The sequence below is a fragment of the Nilaparvata lugens genome, unplaced genomic scaffold (genome assembly GCF_014356525.2).
Source record: "Nilaparvata lugens isolate BPH unplaced genomic scaffold, ASM1435652v1 scaffold2836, whole genome shotgun sequence".
Taxonomy (NCBI): domain Eukaryota; kingdom Metazoa; phylum Arthropoda; class Insecta; order Hemiptera; family Delphacidae; genus Nilaparvata; species Nilaparvata lugens.
In genome coordinates, this window is record NW_024090351.1 from 717 (window position 1) to 19,828 (window position 19,112).

At 31.1% G+C, this 19,112-nt stretch overlaps 1 protein-coding gene across 1 annotated transcript; it reads left to right on the plus strand.

Moving 5' to 3' along the window:
- Window positions 1–781: 781 nt before the first annotated feature.
- Window positions 782–10,149, plus strand: LOC120355563 (VWFA and cache domain-containing protein 1-like). The gene is made up of 4 exons (XM_039444112.1): window positions 782–1,012; window positions 3,978–4,120; window positions 6,038–6,253; window positions 9,777–10,149. Exons 1-4 carry the CDS (start codon window positions 792–794, stop codon window positions 10,040–10,042), a joined length of 846 nt encoding a protein of 281 aa, XP_039300046.1. The 5' UTR covers window positions 782–791; the 3' UTR covers window positions 10,043–10,149.
- Window positions 10,150–19,112: the final 8,963 nt, after the last annotated feature.

The window sequence follows — 19,112 nt, forward strand, 5'->3', positions numbered from 1 at the left end:
AACATTGCTAATCAAACACTGCCATTATAACGTGGACCTCACTAAAGTTTGTCGCTTCCGGTGTCTTCTGCAATTTCTGTCCGGTTAGAGGGGATTTGTTGTATAATGTGGTCGAATAATTCATTTTCGCCACACTGCACAGAAAGCAGCTGTTTTCCAGTCCCTACATAGATCTGAAAGGCATTGTTTGCAGACGACTCTCGTCTGACGTCAGAACAGGTTTCTTTCCAGCCGCTAACATGGAACTAAGAAAGGTGATCAAAAAACAGCTGGTCAAAAAAACTTTTCATTATCTGTGTTCATTATTCAATAATTAAAACATTTATAATAATATCATCTTATTGTCATTTGAAAGAATAAAAAAGTATAAACTCAACCTCCCACATAATTGAACATCATCTTTTAGGTTATTTAGACAAATCAGAATAAAAAATAAAGATACTTGCACAATTTCCTGATATTCAGATTACCTTAGATTTGCTAGAGCTATCACCTTCCACTTCTGCTTTTGGAAGTGCTTAGTAAACAACTATTATCATATATATATATATTATATATATATATATATATAATATATATATATATATATATATTGTTTATTTTTGTGTGTGGCGAAAAATAGCGTTCGCACCACGGGCAAAAATGTTTTTCCGGCTCGGCCTACGGCTTCGGACTTGAAAACCGATTTGATTTCGAGCCGGAAAAGTCTCATTTTCTGCTCTAGGTGCGAAGTATACTATTGACTAGGAGTATAGCTTTGATTTGATTTGTTTCAGCTTGATCGACAGTGCATGAACTGTAACCGTATGGCGCAGACTGACTGCGAATGTCCGTGTGAATGCTCCGTTGATGTGGATGTGTGTCTTAGTAAGTCTTACCAGAAAGCTGCTCCGCCATGTCCCAATTATGCCGAACCATTCCCTCCTGGCATCAAACCTAGTTCCTACTACTCACTTTTGGCCAAAGTCGAACCATGCACCAACTTTGACTGCAAACGTTTCACCAATTACAAGTGAGTTTTTGACAATTTATGTATGATTAAGAACAAATCATGATAATTGTATTATTCTCTGCTAGTTTCAGCTTTCAAGCCATTTTCAAGTGCACTTAATAGTTATTTGTGCAACTAGCGCGCAAAGTGATCGGTTTGCTGCACCGAAAGAAACGTTTACGCACGAGCCGTAGGCGAGGGCGGAATGGTTTATTGACCTTTGCTCACGTATTCCACATTAAATTTTTCCTACAGTTACCATTGAATATGAAAAGTGGTTGATTATGGGTAAAATGATGGCTGAAATCCATCAAATGTTTGTCTGTATAATTTTGTTATTAATAACAACTTTAATTTATTTTAAACTTGATAATCCAATTGAAAATTAATAATCGATAATTTATTCAAATTAAAAATTAAATTAATCCAATTAATTTGAAAATTTGAATAATTTTGAGTAAATCTTAATTTCTAAATAATTTTTCAACCAATCAATTTATGAATGAAAAAAATATTGTTTGAAATAATGAATAATTAATAATATTCAAAATGCATAATTTAATGAGTTCTCATTTTTATTTATTCGAAAATCATAAAAAATATAGATAGAACAAATTGGCATTTAAAATACACGCCAACATTGTCAACAGCTGATTGGGATGGCTGCAAGATAATACGCAAAGTATTTTTCCTACAGTTACCCGAAAAAGTGCTCATTCCCGCATCAATTATAGTACGCAAAATACCTTATTCCCACACCCAGTGCGGGAATGTAGATTTGAGTGCGGCAAAGTACTTTGCCGCACTCCAAATTTGCAACATAACAACACAAAATAGTTAACACGCTTTATGACGGTAGAGTGCGGCAAAGTAAAATAAATGTTGGCAAATCTGAATATGTTGCTGGCTGGAAATTTTTGTAAAACAGCTTATTATTACCGCGAGATATTGGATAATAAACAGTAAATAAACAAGAAGTTTTGATAGTATTCAATATCAGTATTTTATTTCTATTCAAGTTATCATGAACGATTTTTTATGTGTGAGATGCATATATTTTTAACTGGAATACATTGGAACATTTATCGACCATTTTTATGATCAAGGAATCAAGTATTTTTATATCTTTATTTACTTTTGTGGTTAGGTTACTCGTGTTAGTGATACTAAAGCTGTGATTGTTATATTTTCAAAACAATAATGTATCCATTAGGCTTGAAACATAAATATTTACACTTCAAAAAAGTTATTCAGTTCTTCAACTCCCCGAAAAATCTCTACTCACATTTTCGTAGAACAACTTCAATGAATGCCGTTGATGAATTAGAAACAGAATACAGAATAGATGTTATTGAATGCCGTAAACAAAAACACTGGATTTACAATATACTGTTTACTCAACAGTGACTTGAATGATTGAAGTTCAGCATTTCAGGTAAATGTAATGTCTATATAATATAATTTAATCACATTTTAAATAATGCAGTACCTATAACCTTAATTATACGTTTCATGCGGCTACTGGTCGCTTGGCCAGAAAAGCAGAAAGGCCAAATTGACACGTTTACTAATGTATTTACAAGAAAAAACAAGCTGAAACTATATTTTTACACTAATTGTGTATAATATATCATTCAGACTCAAACTTGAGGATATTTGGAACTGGAATAAATAGTACACATGAAAATTTCATAGAATGGTCAGGTTAGACTTAAGTCTGTCCTGAGGGCTGATCACTAGCCTAATCCTTAATCAGTCCTGGGCATATTAGCTTATTTATTTATTCACATTAATAGAAAAATTAAAACATAAGCTTACAGCTTTGATCGCATAGACAAATTAATCAATAAAACAAATTAATGGGCACTGTATAAGTATAAGCAAAGTTTTGCTGCAAAACTTTTGTGTTTTCGGATAGGAGAATATTAAACTGCTAGTCACGGGTAAAGTATAACGTTTGTGAGGCTCATTGATGGCTCAAAAACATAATTATCCAGACAAGTGATATGGCCATTTCTACAATTGCTGATGACTTCTTGTAGATGAAGTATTATTATAATTGAATCTCATATAACTTTATAATATTCATTCTATTGTCATTTAGACTGAATTTGGAACAATTCTGTTGTGGAATGGTTGCAATATACATTATCAGCATTGAAAATACTAAAGATTTACACAAACAAACATTTTATTTGGTATAGGACATGTTCATCTTCTATTACTGACTTTTCACATTCTATGGTAACTGTAGGAAAAATTTAATGTGCAATACGTGCGCAAAGTTTCTTTGCTGCACTCAAGAAACCACCATTCCTAAAAACGTTTCTTTCGGTGCATCAAAGTAATACTTTGCGCACTAGAGCGGAAAAGTGATTCTTTGCGTTCTGTTATCAGTGCAGGAATGGTCACTTTTCAAGGTAGCTGTAGGAAAACAAAATTTTTAACATCAACTTTCCTCTAAGTTTATTTCGAATTTCCAACAACAAAGTCCTTGCAACCTGTGTGAAACAAAGTGAAAGCTCCGTTATTTTAAAGCTGCGATTTTCCCGAATTTTGTGATTGACTTTGACAACCTGTTCATCTGTGACAACGCTCGGTCGTCCACTCTTCTCCTCATGAACGTTGCTACGACCATTTTTGAACTGTATACACCATCTCTGGACCGAATTTTCATTCATAACGTCGTGTCTGTACACTTCGCACAATTGACGATAAATTTCAATCGGTTTTATGTTTTGGTTTCCAAAACCGTATTACTGATCTGACCTCACAACTCGCGGGATTTTTCATTACATCACTCATTTTAAACTAGAATTCACAGCGCAACGTCACTTTCGCTGGTACAGCTGGAAAGCCACTAAATACGAGAACATGTTTGCACTTGAAAGTACGCGATTGGCGCGCGCCGAGCGGCGTCAGACGGAAACGTTTGCATAGCCCTCGTACTTTTCTAAACTAAAATTTTTATTGTTGATTTTTTCAGAGACTGCATGGGAACTGTGGGTTGCGAATGGTGCACTACTGATCAGGATGGATTTACACCTTTAACTCACCCACAATGCACCGTTCAAGCTGTCTGTTTCAATGGCATCAGAAACTCGCATTTCCCGTACGGAAGCACGATAAGTTAGTATTGAACTGGAACTTTCCAAATATTTTATTCATTTATAGTATGTCATACCAAGAACATTATAAACTGAAGCATGAAAATACTATAGTGAGGTCCAAGTTATAATGGCAGTATATGGTTATCATTGGTGTTGCTATCCTTGTCTATCATTCGACAAAGCAGATAGCGTTATCCTCTTCCAGCTATCTTTTAATGATACTGTTCATAATCGCTTGATAGGGCTGAATGTGAATAGACCGATTAGAACTCTTGTGAATTATATTTTCACTGCGAATCTAGCTTTATTCGTCTCGGCTATCCTGATCTTTCCTTAGTCATTATGGATCTGAATGAATGGTATTCGCTCTGTTTTCTAGAAACATATCACAATTTTCCTTTCTCATGATAAAATAATTTCACATATCCCGTCATTATATTCCAATTGACAAGCTTAATATTACCGGTCAGAAGCATAGTTAAGTTTGAATTAAATTTTTTCTTATTCACAGATTAAAATTGTATAATATCTTCACATTATTATATTTATATTGTAAGTGTCTTCACAAATCTTCTATTTATTCTATGTTATGCATTATACATTATCTCATTACGGTATCTTCTATAATATAATAAAGAAAATAACTGGCTTATACAAGTATGGGGTAGAAAATTCACAAATTTCCTAATGACGCACCATCACATCTGAACTACTGAACTGATTAACTTGAAATTTTGCATTTAGGTTTTCAATTAACCAAGGCCTATATTCAATTTTATAGGCCTATTTTAAATTCTTCAAGATTTCAGTTGGTCAAATTTTATATTAGACCCTTGCTGAACACTGGTGACCTTCTAGTCGATTATATTTACAAGCTCACAATTAGACATTAGTCTCTTGTGAGCTTAGTTTTTTTGTACTGTTAATTTTATTTCTGTTAATATTGTGTAATTATAATATAATTAAAATTCAAATTATCAAGTACCCTTTATTTTATCACAACACAACTAGTTTCAACTCTTCAAGAGCCATTTTTAGGTGTAAATCAACCAACCATCACAAATGGAAATATATCTTATTAAAGACTAGTAGGTGTCTCGTGCTCCGCAAAGTTCTTATTAAAAACTTGGCACACTCAAAACTTGACCTACTGAAATCTTGAAGAATTTGAAGTAGGCCTATAACCATCCTCGGTAAATTAAGGATCTACATGATATGCAAAATTTCAAGTTAACCAGTACAGTAGTTGAGACGTGATGATACGTCATTCGTGAATTACCTATCCAGTAAGTTTATGAGCCAATTATTTCCTTTTCCTACAGTTACGTTGAAAAGTGGCCATTGCTGCACTGATTACAGAACGCAAAGAATCACTTTTCCGCTCTAGTGCGGGAAAAATTTTTCTGCCCTCCAGATTTGCAACATGGCAACGCAAAATACTTAGTAGGTTATATGGAGCAACAGTGCAGGAAAATCAAAATGAAGTTGGTAACAGGGACTGGGCTGCTATAGTGAGCAGAGGTGCAACGAAGCACAACGAGCAAATTATTAAGTATATATTATAACCAAGGACAACATTTTTATTCAATTTGACAATAAATTAAGGTTTTTATCAATAATAAAATTACACTTTTGCAATTTTACCCATAATTACCCACTTTTCATATTCAATGGTAACTGTAGGAAAAACTTAACGTGAAATACGTGCGCAAAGTTCCTCTGCTGCACTCAAGAAACCATTCCGACCTCGCCTACGGCTCGGGCGTAAACGTTTCTTTCGGTGCAGCAAACTGTCACTTTGCGCACTAGTTGCACAAATAACTATTATTATAACTGTTATTATAGATAAGTCAATATGTGTAATTATATGTATGAAATATATGTACAAAGAACAAATAAATTTGAATTTGAATTATCAAGATATTGATGTTTGCAGGCGGCGCATATGTCTCGTGGGTGAACAGTGAAAAGAATTCCACATCGAACTCATTGCTAATTCTTCTAGTCATTATTGCGATACTGTTCTCACTGGCACTCATGAGCTACTGCTATTTGAATAGAGCGCAAATCAATCACATGGATAATAATCAGCAATTGAATATATATACCGCTGACAGGAGATATATAAAATTCTCTGAAGAGCCGTCTACAGGTATTTCTACTTGATAATATCTCTGCCATAATCATTTATTAGAAATTAATAAAAACAATATGAAACTTGTAGTACACTTTATTATTTAAAATATTACAACGACTGATTTCTACTATAACTTATAATTTATTAGAATAACTTGATCTTGAATAATATACAGGGTCTGTATAATAAGTAACCGGACTGACCTCAGAATTTTTTTATTGGCAAAATATGTACATTTTCTTTAGAAATCTTCAAAGTAGTCCCCATTGGAGTCTGATACAGTATTTTCCAATCCCTGAACGCTCCCTGGAAGTCGGCAACCTCTATGCTGTCTAGAGCCCTCGTCGTAGCACGTTGAACGTTTTCCAGAGTCCTGAATCGCGTCCCCTTAAGTTGTCTCTTGATTTTGGGGAACAAAAAGAAGTCCGGTGGTGCCATATCCGGGCTGTAAGGAGGATGTGGCAACGTTACCCTCCACTGTTTGGCCAACTGCTCGGTGACGAGCAGGCAGGTGTGCGACGGAGCATTGTCGTGATGGAGGATTTGGACTCGATGAACCCGGGCGGTTAGTCGACGGAGCACCTCTCTGTAGTACTGGCCGTCTACAGTTTGGCCGGGTGACACAAATTCTTTGTGAGTGACCAGTACTACAGAGAGGTGCTTCGTCGACTAACCGCCCGGGTTCATCGAGTTCGTCCGGGGATTGCCGATTCGTGGATCCTCCATCACGTCAATGCTCCGTCGCACATCTGCCTGCTCGTCACCGAGCAGTTGGCCAAACAGTCGAGGGTAACGTAGCCACGTCCTCCTTACAGCCCGGATATGGCACCACCGGACTTCTTTTTGTTCCCCAAAATCAAGAGACAACTCAAGGGGACGCGGTTCAGGACTCTGGAAAACGTTCAACGTGCTACGACGAGGGCTCTAGACAGCATAGAGGTTGCCGTCTTCCAGGGAGCGTTCAGGGATTGGAAAATACGGTCAGCGTGTAATCGACTCCAATGGGGATTACTTTGAAGATTTCTAAAAAAAATTGTACATACTTTGCCAATAAAAAATTTCTGAGGTCAGTCCGGTTACTTATTATACAGACCCTATATAAGAGGCTAATGTTACTTGTTGCAAACAAGAATGGTGCAATGCCTTAGTCGTCTCAGTTATTGGTGTTATGAAGCAGTTATGCGGACTAGACTCAAAATATTTCGTGTTTGAGGTGAAATGAAATAGCCTACAACGCCTTAGTCAGCTCCACATAATTTATCCAAGCCTCAATGGCTTATAGTTTCAATGCACTTAAGGCATTGTTGAGGAAGGGCCTAGTGTCCGAAAGCGCTCCACAAATGTGAAAGGAGCTAATAGCTGTTATTTATAAATATATGACTGCTATGTCGTAATTTAGTTGTTCAAAAGTGATTATTAACAAGCAGTTCGTAATGGACACAAACATTGAAAAATGTAAATTAATTACAGTTTGGCGGGACCTATAAATAAATTGATGTTTAAATTAGAAACATCATATTGATAAATTGTATTTAGATGTTTGTTGATGCTATATATAGCGGCCTATAGTGAGGTCCACGTTATAATGGCAGTAGTATTTGATTGACAATGGTCTTGATATCATTCGACCAAGCAGATAGCGCTATCCCTTTCTAGCTTTGAAATGTTGTCAGTTTGTCAGAAATATTTTATTTTCACTCTTGACAGTGACTGTACAGATGTAAACAAACAATATTCAGGTTATCCGCTATGTTTTTTATTCTAACAAAATACTTGAGTAGACAAGTCGTATATTGATTTGAAAATGTATTTTTGAATGTAATAGAAATGAGAGTAAACACGACATAAGTATTCAGTACCTTTAGAAAGGTTTTTTAATAACTTGAACGATACCAGGTATTGAATTGGAATGAGTTTGTTTGGAGACATACTAACAGTAATAACAAATTCAAAAACATATGTTGGTATACTACATTGAATAAATTAAATCATGTTTAGAGATAAACATGAATTATACCTGAAATGAAATTTTATAAGTATTGATAACTTTGTCCATCCTGGACTTCGTCTGTCCTCACAAAAATGCTTCAGTCAGCCTACCGGGGTGTAGGTTACTGGTACCGTTATACATATTGAAAGGTTATATCAGAATTATTTCAATTGAAATTATTTTTTGTAAATAATAGGATTCCTATTTTTCTATTACTTTTAAGAGAAATTGAAATAGAATACCTACCGAATTAGGTTAGTTTCACACACATTCGGTTTCATTCGGTTCGGTACGTTTTCTATTCGTTGTCGAAAACGAATGAGACTTTCATACATATAAGGTTCTTATTAGGTACCTATTTTCTTCTCAAACACAGCTCTGTTTAGATTTTCAAAATTCATGCTGGTATTAAAACATAACAGATGGTGTTCAAATAGTGAGATGTGATTTCTTGAACTCCAACATTTTCAAGTTAATTCATAATTGTGAACTTTTTAAATAGTTTATTTCTATTGTGTTAATTTTGGACGTTCAGAGTGATTTTTTAAATTGGAAATTTGTATCTTGTTTTGACACATGGTACATAACCTTCATCTCTTCTCTGCATTCATGAAATCATGTAATTTCCCTTGGAAAAATGAAATAAAAATGCTCCCCTGAGTTTTTATTTATCCTTATACATATTTTTTCTTAAACTATTCATTGGAAAAAAATGCTCCAGTGAACTAACTGAAATGGATTGACCATATGATTTTGATATAGAAGATTTTGAAACAGATAATCATATCAGGTTAAAATTAAAACAAAAAACCGAGCATGTGTGAAAGACTTTGTTTTTGTTTGCTGTTTCCTAGCAACGAATTCGAATATGATGAAACCAGACTTTGTTTTTGTTTGCTGTTTCCTAGCAACGAATTCGAATATGATGAAACCTATTCGTGCCAAGTGGGAATTCAAACCGAATCACCGTTTCACACTTATCGGAATCGGCCGAAAGCAAACCGAACCGTACAGAACTGAATGTGTGTGAAACTAGCCTAACTCAATTTCTGTTGATTTGAAGTTCAAATTGTTGTATCAACGCTTTTAAATTAGCCGCTGAGATTTCAGGTGTGTGTGTGAATATAAATCTGATCTCAGTTATGAATAGAATATTATAAAAAGGTTGATGAATGCGATTTATTTGACATGAAATTGATTATTATGAAATAAAATTAAAACTAATATTAGAAATGGGATGATTTGAGATACAGCTATCCAATACAGATGGCTGTGTTTCAGTACAGTCTGTGTCAAAATGGAGTCAAATTATAGAGAATCGGCAACCCTGTCTCCCACCTTGCTCCACTGCCGTTGTAACGTGGACCTCTCTATAGTTACCAATACAGATGGCTGTGTTACAGTATAGTCTGTGTCAAAATGGAGTCAAATTATAGAGAATCGGCAACCCTGTCTCCCATCTTGTTCCACTGCCATTGTAACGGGACCTCTGCATAGTTACACTGTATGGTTTTTTCGTGTGTAAATAAAATTTGTTATGTCTGTTAGATCACAACAACGTGCTACTGCAAAGTGGTGTGCAAGAGGTGGTGAATGACGTGGGCTCTATCGCCCAATCGCCCTACAGCAACACTATCAGCAAGACAGCGCGCAGACCTGTCATCGCGATACCTGCTCCGTCGGAGAGTGACGACCACGGATACTCGACAATGGCATCCACCACTGTTGACGATGTCTCCCCTCCACCTACCCATCACACCATGCTCAGACCTCACCAGTTCCGGGTGCCTGTCATTGTGCACCGGGCCCATTGAGCCCCGTTGGGCCCCTTTACTCTATACTGGGTTCACTAATTCACATACATTGTACTGTATGCCCAATTTGCTTAGTGAAAAAATAGCATATCTTGTTATCTTATGTTATCTTTTAGTGATAACAATATAGTGTATTATACTGTAGAGAAAAGATAAGCATAATTTGTTATCTCATGTTATCTTTTCTCTATGATTATACCATAGTGAAAAGATATCATAATTTGTTAGCTTATATTATCTTTTCTCTATAATTATACCTTAGAGAAGATATGGTATAAGAAGATATATCCTATGGTATAGGGCGTTTGTTCCAAATTTCACTGTTAACTCAAACAGTAGTTATTTCTCGTGAAGCTATGTAGACGCTGATAGTCTCTTTTAGCAATCAAGTTACACACACACCGAATTTTGGTCGTACGATATTCTGCCGTCTTTATAAATTCTATTAGATTAAACAGATGATGTTTGCTAAGTTCTGTTTAATCTGGTAGAATTCATAAAGACGGCAAAAGAACGAAAACGGTCCAAAAATCAATGTGTATGTAACAGGTTATAATCTAGTTACCCACACATCGATTTTTGTCGTCCTTATAAATTCTATTAAAATGAACGTAACTTGACAAACATTATGATGTGATCATGTGTTTGCAAAGTTGTATTCAATTTGGTAGAATTTATATGAACGACAAAAAAATCGATGTGTATGTAACTGGTTATACTGTGCCGTTCTTACACTCGGCCAAAACAATAATCGGTTGAAATTTGGAACATGAACGACCTATAGCATGGGATATCTACTTATGATATATTTTCAGTATGATAATACACTTGGTGCCCAATTTACATAATGTATTATATTAAATATAATATTATATTTTAAGGTACCCACTTGGCCATCCGAGTACTCAATAATAGAGTATCAAACTGTTCAACAAATCGTTATCGAGAAAAGTACTCATAAGTAGTATAAAAAGTTACAGTACTCATGAGTAGAGTATACAAATTGTCAATTAGTTGATCACAAAAGAACCCATATGAAAAGTCACAGTACTCATAAGTTGAGTATCCATATTTTCAATAAGTGGTTATGGAATACAAAAGCCCTAACCAATTTTAGTTTAGTATTGTTATTTACTGATGTGCCTTTCAATCTGTTCACATTATTTAAACATAGGACAGTTCAAAATTCAACTATGATATAACATGAATAAGATGTTTCTGAAGAGTCGCCACTAATAGTATAGAGTATCTAATGCCTCTAAACATTCAAACTGTTCAACATTATTATAGATTATAATATTGTAAGTATGTCAATGCTCAACAGCCCATGAAGGGCTTAGGCCTACCAGCTGGTTGCCAGTAAATTCACTCCACTATACTAAATTATACTATTAGTATACTAGTAGTATAGAGTATCTAATGCTTCTAATATACCAGCTGGTTGCCAATATATTCACTCCACTATACTAAATTATACTATTAGTGTACTAGTAGTATAGAGTATCTAATGCTTCTAATTTGAACTGTTCAATGTTGTTTTCTTGATGATTATATTTTTAATAGAATAAGTGGTGGTTGGCAATAAGATGTCTAGATTGAAAAGCGTATATCAATTCCTTTCTCAATTCGTTTTACATTTATTTTCATATTCATTGCACTTTTATCTACTTGTGACAATTGCACGTTTATCAAACTATTATATATGTATTTATGCGTTTGTGTTACTTTGGGTTACTTGACATGTTCAAGAATAAGCGTCCATTTGTTTAGAAGTATTTTGAAGTTTTTGGTTCTGAATATTTGTCTATTCATCAAATCCTCAGTAGCATCTACTTATCTTCTATATATGGCCTTACAAAAACGGTAAATACTAACCCAAATAAACTATAGATAGCCCGAGTAAAGCACAAAATGAAACAGATGATATTTTCCTTTTGAAACTTTAATATTTTAGTATGTGTTAATACTATTCAAGTCCTCTAATTTATAGCCACCTCTTGATAACTTCGATCGCTGCCTCCTATATCGGATGTTATTGAGATAGTGACTATACAAAAATAAATAATAGATTGCCCAGGTTCAACACAAAATAAAACAAATAGGTAGATGATTCTATTGAAGATTTATTGACATTTCAGATGTTTTGATGGTATTTAAATCTGATATTTTACCTCTTTATTTCCACTCGTCATTATTATTTTAAATAATTTTTATATATCACAAGAGTGTTTCAAATAAACAATAGACTGTCCACATAAAACACTAAGAAACAAATCTATTTATCGTTTTCGATATATCAGTATGTTATAATTTATGTTATTAATATTTATTGTCTACGAGTCTGATATTTTATCCTTTCATATTTTTCATTTTCTATTCAAAGCCATCTCCATTTTAAATATCTTACAACTCATTAAAGTGTTTTAAATGTGTATTTTAATAAAAATAGATTGTCCATGTTTTACACAAAATTAAACATTTAGTTAAGATTTGATTGATATTTCAGTATGTTTTAATAGTTTCAAGTCTGATATTTCCAGACAGTAGATTGTCCCCCTTTAACACAAAATTGAACCAATATTATTTTCTATTGAAAATATTAATAATTTTTAGTATTTTAAATAGTATTCAAGTCTGGTATTGTATCTCTTCATATTATTTTATTTCCACTCGAACGGCATCTTTCGTTTGGATATAACTCAATTAAAAACGTTTTTTGAATAAAGAATTAGATTGTTCAATAATTCAGTAAATTTCTATTCGGATATTCTAACTCTTTCTACTTCAATTCCAATATTTTAAATAAATTTACTTTCAAATAGAGTTCAAAGTGGAATCAGTATTATGATAATTATCGGTGAAGTAGGTTCCTAGTATATTGTGTATATATTTTTAATATCACTACACTGATGTAGTGATTCGGTGCTTGTTTGCTGATGGTTTTCATCAAACTACTTAGTTGAATTTTTAGCTAAAATGTCGATGAAATTTTATCGTTGTTACGAACTGTCTGACAGTTGGTTTTCACAAATACAACTTCTAAGCATTATAGAGGCTTGGGTTGGCCAATAACATTTACGCTTATTCTGTATTTTCATATTGAAATTTACACTTTAATAAATATAAGTTTTAATAAGTATTACATATGTAAGTTCTAGAACATTTTTTGTAATGAAGTGCATTTTAATATTGTTCCAAGACTGATATTTCTTTTTTATATTTTCTTATTAAAGACGGCACTAACATCAATTGAAAAAGTTTTTCAACGTCATAACAAAGTATAGTTTTGCTCAATAATTATTCAATTATGAGTGTTTTCAATCATAAATTATCATGATTTTTAAGAACTTACAGTAGTATCTAATAACGTACATTTAGTAGTAAAAATAAGTTGTATCTCGCATGTCTTCTTATAGCTATTTTCGTTAATAGTTTTTTATTCAACTTGTTTTAATTTTATTCTTGTGCCAACTTAAATATGATTAATCTAGTTTTACTCAGGGATTCAGTATTTTCATGGGTTCAAGTCCCCAAGTACTTGATAAAATTTTATTTAATCATAACGTTCATACACACAAAAATATTTTGATAGGTGAGAACAAGTGCCTTTCAATTAAAATGTTTAAAAAATATCGGTTTTCTATCCTATTTTTCGAGAAATTAATCAAGACAATAAAAATAATTGGTATCTAATGAAATATAGTTCATTATATTTCATAATATGAAATATATTATTCTAGAATTTCCAAAACTAATAGATTATATATATATATATATGTTTCTGTTATGATGTAATTTATTAATTTTAATGCGTTTTAGACGCTCAGTTAAGGTTGAAAATACGCGTTGTATGTTATTTGTTTTACATATTGACTGAACTATGGGTCGTTGCCATGGTATTTTTAATACAATAATTATTTTAAAGTCTTCTATTGAGCTGTACCACTATTATTTGCCTTATATTACCATTATGGTATTTTAAATTTCAACATCATATAATATATATTATTTCAATAGTTTTAGAAATAATTACACTTTGTTGATTTTTGTCTTTAGAATAAGACCTGAAGGGTAATATTTACATTACTCTGAACGGTGTCAATATATTATACATTACAAATAGTCAAGAACTATTAGGCTATATTCCTTTGAATATTATAGCATTTATTGTATTCATAAGATCAATCGGTACATCATATAAGCACACCATTTGTCAGAGTTGTATTTTGACGTCATTGCTTGTATTTGTCAGATACTAATATTTTATTTTTCATTTTAAAGATAATTATTCCGTTTCTTTGAATTAAAAAACTACTTATCAGCATTCCTGCCTACAATTATTTATGTTTTATCACGATTTCTGCATGACTCAAGCTTATAAAACTATTTATTTTTCCATTCAAATTTTGAACGTTGATCAAGATTCTTGGCCATAAAACAGACTAAATTTGGCTTTCCTACCTTATATGGAACAAGGTATAGAATTTGAAGTATGCAATATGAAGTTTGAGCAATTTTAATTTTTGACAATTTTGGATTCTAGCAAAAATGGTTAAGAATTGAAATCACTCAAACTCTCAGGAATGATAGATAGTACTTGACAAGAGAAACAATAATATGTCATCACATTGGCGAAATTCCCTCCTATTCTGAGTTATAAGCATTTGAAGATGAGTGACTTTTCTGATCTGAGAGTGAATATGAGATTTTATGTTTCAGTGAATAACTCACCCTGTATTGTAGCGAAACGTCTCATATTATAGCACGACACTTGTTAGGCCAACCTCTATCCATAGCCCGAATATCAACCAAATCTGAGAGATTTGCATTTTTCATGAAATCCATGAATAAAAAAAGAACATCATGAATTTTTGGAAAAATGGTCTAGAATTAAAATCGCTCAATCTCTGAGGAATGATAGTACTTGACGAGGGGAACAATAATATGTCATCACATTGACAAAAGTCCCTCCTATTCTTGAGTTATAAGCATTTGAAGATGAGTGATTTTTCTAACCTGAGAATGGAGGAAAGATTTAATGTTACAGTGATTAACTCACTCTGTATAGTAAATTTTTGGTTTTTCTCAAAAAACCTTTTTCAGTCCATGGTTTTTCTCAAAAAACCTTTTTCAGTCCATGATTTTTCTCAATTTTTTGTGGAAAATAAAAATAGCTCAAACTTAGTGATCTTAATTCTCTGATGCGAGAAACACGAATCAGGAATCATATTTGCATAATTCCTCACCGTTCAGGAGATATGACCAGTGGAAATTTGAAAATGTTATGTTTGCAGCTTCATAACTCATCCTGTATAGTAGCTAAGGGTATGCCAAATTTGGCTCCGACATTTCTCAGGTCAAGCTTTGTCTATGGGGCAAATTTCAGCCAAATCTGAGTTACTTCTTGTTTCAGTGTGTTTCACGATGGTACGATGATAGGAATTTTTTGTGAAAAATAAAAATCGCTCAAACTTCGTGATCTTATGGTCTTTCACGAATCTGGAATCATATTATTTGCAAAATTCCTTACCGTTCAGGAGATATGACCAAATTTCAGCCAAATCTGAGTTACTTCTTGTTTCGGTGTGTTTCACGATGATAGGAATTTTTCATGATCTTATGGTCTATGATGCGAGAAACACGAATCTGGAATAATATTTGCAAAACTCCTAAACATTCAGGAGATGTGACCAAATTTCAGCCAAATCTGAGATACTTTTTGTCTCAGTGTGGTTCACGATGGTTAGTCCATTATTTCCATGAATTTATTTGTAGAATGAAAATCGTTCAAACTTCGAGATCTTATGGTCTTTGATGCGAGAAACACGGATCTGGAATCATATTTGCAAGATTCCTCAAAGTTCAGGAGATATGACCAAATTTCACCAATATCTGAGATACTCCTTGTCTCAGTGTGGTTCACGATGGTTAGTCCATGCTTCCAATCAATTTTCTGCAAATAATGGAAATCGCACGAACTTCGTGATCTAATGATCTTTGACGCAAGGAACACGAATCTAGAATCATATTTGCAAAATTCCATACCGTTTAGGAGATATGACCACATTCCAGCCAAATCTGAGATACTTCTTGTCTCAGTGTGGTTCACGATGGATAGTCCATGCTTCCAATCAATATCTTGTGGGGAATGAAAATCACTCAAACTTCGTGATCTTATAGTCTTTGAAGCGAGAAACACGAATCTGGAATCATATTTGCAAAATTCCTCACCGTTCAAGGAGATATGACCAAATTTCAGCCAAATCTGAGATACTTCTTGTATCAGTGAGGTTCACGATGGTTATTCCATGCTTCCAATCAATTCCTTGTGGGAGATGAAAATCACTCAATCTTTGTGATCTAGAGGTCTTTGATGCGAGAAACACGAATCTGGAATCATATTTGCAAAATTCCTCATCGTTCTTCGAGATATGACGAAATTTCAGCCAAATCTGAGATACTTCTTGACTCAATGTGGTTTATGATGGTTAGTCCAAGCTTCCAAATCAATATCTTGTGGGGAATGAATATTACTCAAATTCCGTGATCTCATGGTTATTGAAGCGGGAAACATGAATCTGGAATCATATTTGCAAAATTCATTACCGTTCAGGAGATATGACCAAATTCAGCCAAATCTGGGATACTTCTAGTCTCAGTAAGGTTCACGAAGCTTCCATGCTTCCAATAAAATTTTTGTAAGAAAAGGGAATCGCTCAAACTTTGTGATCTAATGTTCTTTGATTCGAGAAACACGAATCTGGAATCATATTTGCAAAATTCATTACCGTTCAGGAGATATGACCAAATTTCAGCCAAATCTGAGATACTACTTGTGTCAGTGTGGTTCACGATGGTTAGTCCATGCTTACAATCAATTTTTTGTAGAAAATGTAAATTACTAAACATCGTGATCTTATAGTCTTCGATTCAAGAAACACGAATCTGGAATAATATTTGCAAAATTCCTCACCGTTCAGGAGATATTACCAAATTTCACCAATATCTGAGATACTCCTTGTCTCAGTGTGGTACACGATGGTTAGTCCATGCTTCCAATCAATTTTCTGCAAATAATGGAAATCGCTGGAGCTTCGTGATCTCATGGTCTATGAAGCTAGAAACACGAATCTGGAAACATATTTGCAAAATTCCTCACCGTTCAAGGAGATATTACCAAATTTCAGCCAAATCTGAGATGCTTCCAATAAATTTTTTGTGGAAAATAGAAATCTTTTTTTTTTTTTTTTTTTTTTTTTTTTTTTTTTTTTTTTTTTTTTTTTTTTTTTTTTTTTTTTTTTTTTTTTTTTTTTTTTTTTTTTTTTTTTTTTTTTTTTTTTTTTTTTTTTTTTTTTTTTTTTTTTTTTTTTTTTTTTTTTTTTTTTTTTTTTTTTTTTTTTTTTTTTTTTTTTTTTTTTTTTTTTTTTTTTTTTTTTTTTTTTTTTTTTTTTTTTTTTTTTTTTTTTTTTTTTTTTTTTTTTTTTTTTTTTTTTTTTTTTTTTTTTTTTTTTTTTTTTTTTTTTTTTTTTTTTTTTTTTTTTTTTTTTTTTTTTTTTTTTTTTTTTTTTTTTTTTTTTTTTTTTTTTTTTTTTTTTTTTTTTTTTTTTTTTTTTTTTTTTTTTTTTTTTTTTTTTTTTTTTTTTTTTTTTTTTTTTTTTTTTTTTTTTTTTTTTTTTTTTTTTTTTTTTTTTTTTTTTTTTTTTTTTTTTTTTTTTTTTTTTTTTTTTTTTTTTTTTTTTTTTTTTTTTTTTTTTTTTTTTTTTTTTTTTTTTTTTTTTTTTTTTTTTTTTTTTTTTTTTTTTTTTTTTTTTTTTTTTTTTTTTTTTTTTTTTTTTTTTTTTTTTTTTTTTTTTTTTTTTTTTTTTTTTTTTTTTTTTTTTTTTTTTTTTTTTTTTTTTTTTTTTTTTTTTTTTTTTTTTTTTTTTTTTTTTTTTTTTTTTTTTTTTTTTTTTTTTTTTTTTTTTTTTTTTTTTTTTTTTTTTTTTTTTTTTTTTTTTTTTTTTTTTTTTTTTTTTTTTTTTTTTTTTTTTTTTTTTTTTTTTTTTTTTTTTTTTTTTTTTTTTTTTTTTTTTTTTTTTTTTTTTTTTTTTTTTTTTTTTTTTTTTTTTTTTTTTTTTTTTTTTTTTTTTTTTTTTTTTTTTTTTTTTTTTTTTTTTTTTTTTTTTTTTTTTTTTTTTTTTTTTTTTTTTTTTTTTTTTTTTTTTTTTTTTTTTTTTTTTTTTTTTTTTTTTTTTTTTTTTTTTTTTTTTTTTTTTTTTTTTTTTTTTTTTTTTTTTTTTTTTTTTTTTTTTTTTTTTTTTTTTTTTTTTTTTTTTTTTTTTTTTTTTTTTTTTTTTTTTTTTTTTTTTTTTTTTTTTTTTTTTTTTTTTTTTTTTTTTTTTTTTTTTTTTTTTTTTTTTTTTTTTTTTTTTTTTTTTTTTTTTTTTTTTTTTTTTTTTTTTTTTTTTTTTTTTTTTTTTTTTTTTTTTTTTTTTTTTTTTTTTTTTTTTTTTTTTTTTTTTTTTTTTTTTTTTTTTTTTTTTTTTTTTTTTTTTTTTTTTTTTTTTTTTTTTTTTTTTTTTTTTTTTTTTTTTTTTTTTTTTTTTTTTTTTTTTTTTTTTTTTTTTTTTTTTTTTTTTTTTTTTTTTTTTTTTTTTTTTTTTTTTTTTTTTTTTTTTTTTTTTTTTTTTTTTTTTTTTTTTTTTTTTTTTTTTTTTTTTTTTTTTTTTTTTTTTTTTTTTTTTTTTTTCCTCACCGTTCAAGGAGATATTACCAAACTTCACCAATATCTGAGATACTCCTTGTCTCAGTGTGGTACACGATGGTTAGTCCATGCTTCCAATCAATTTTCTGCAAATAATGGAAATCGCTCGAACTTCGTGATCTCATGGTCTATGAAGCTAGAAACACGAATCTGGAAACATATTTGCAAAATTCCTCACCGTTCAGGAAATATGGCCAAATTACAGACAAATCTGAGATACCTCTAGTCTTGGTGTGGTTCTCGATGGTTAGTCCATGTTTTTCATCAATGATTTTTTTGTGAAAAATGGAAATTGCTCAAACTTCGTGATATAATAGTCTTTGAAGC

Excerpts from the sequence above, each read along its gene's own strand:
- LOC120355563 (XM_039444112.1), top strand. The coding sequence starts at position 792 with ATGAACTGTAACCGTATGGCGCAGACTGACTGCGAATGTCCGTGTGAA. Across the intron at positions 1,013-3,977 it reads AAACGTTTCACCAATTACAA|AGACTGCATGGGAACTGTGG; the intron begins GTGAGTTTTTGA and ends TGATTTTTTCAG. Across the intron at positions 4,121-6,037 it reads CCCGTACGGAAGCACGATAA|GCGGCGCATATGTCTCGTGG; the intron begins GTTAGTATTGAA and ends TGATGTTTGCAG.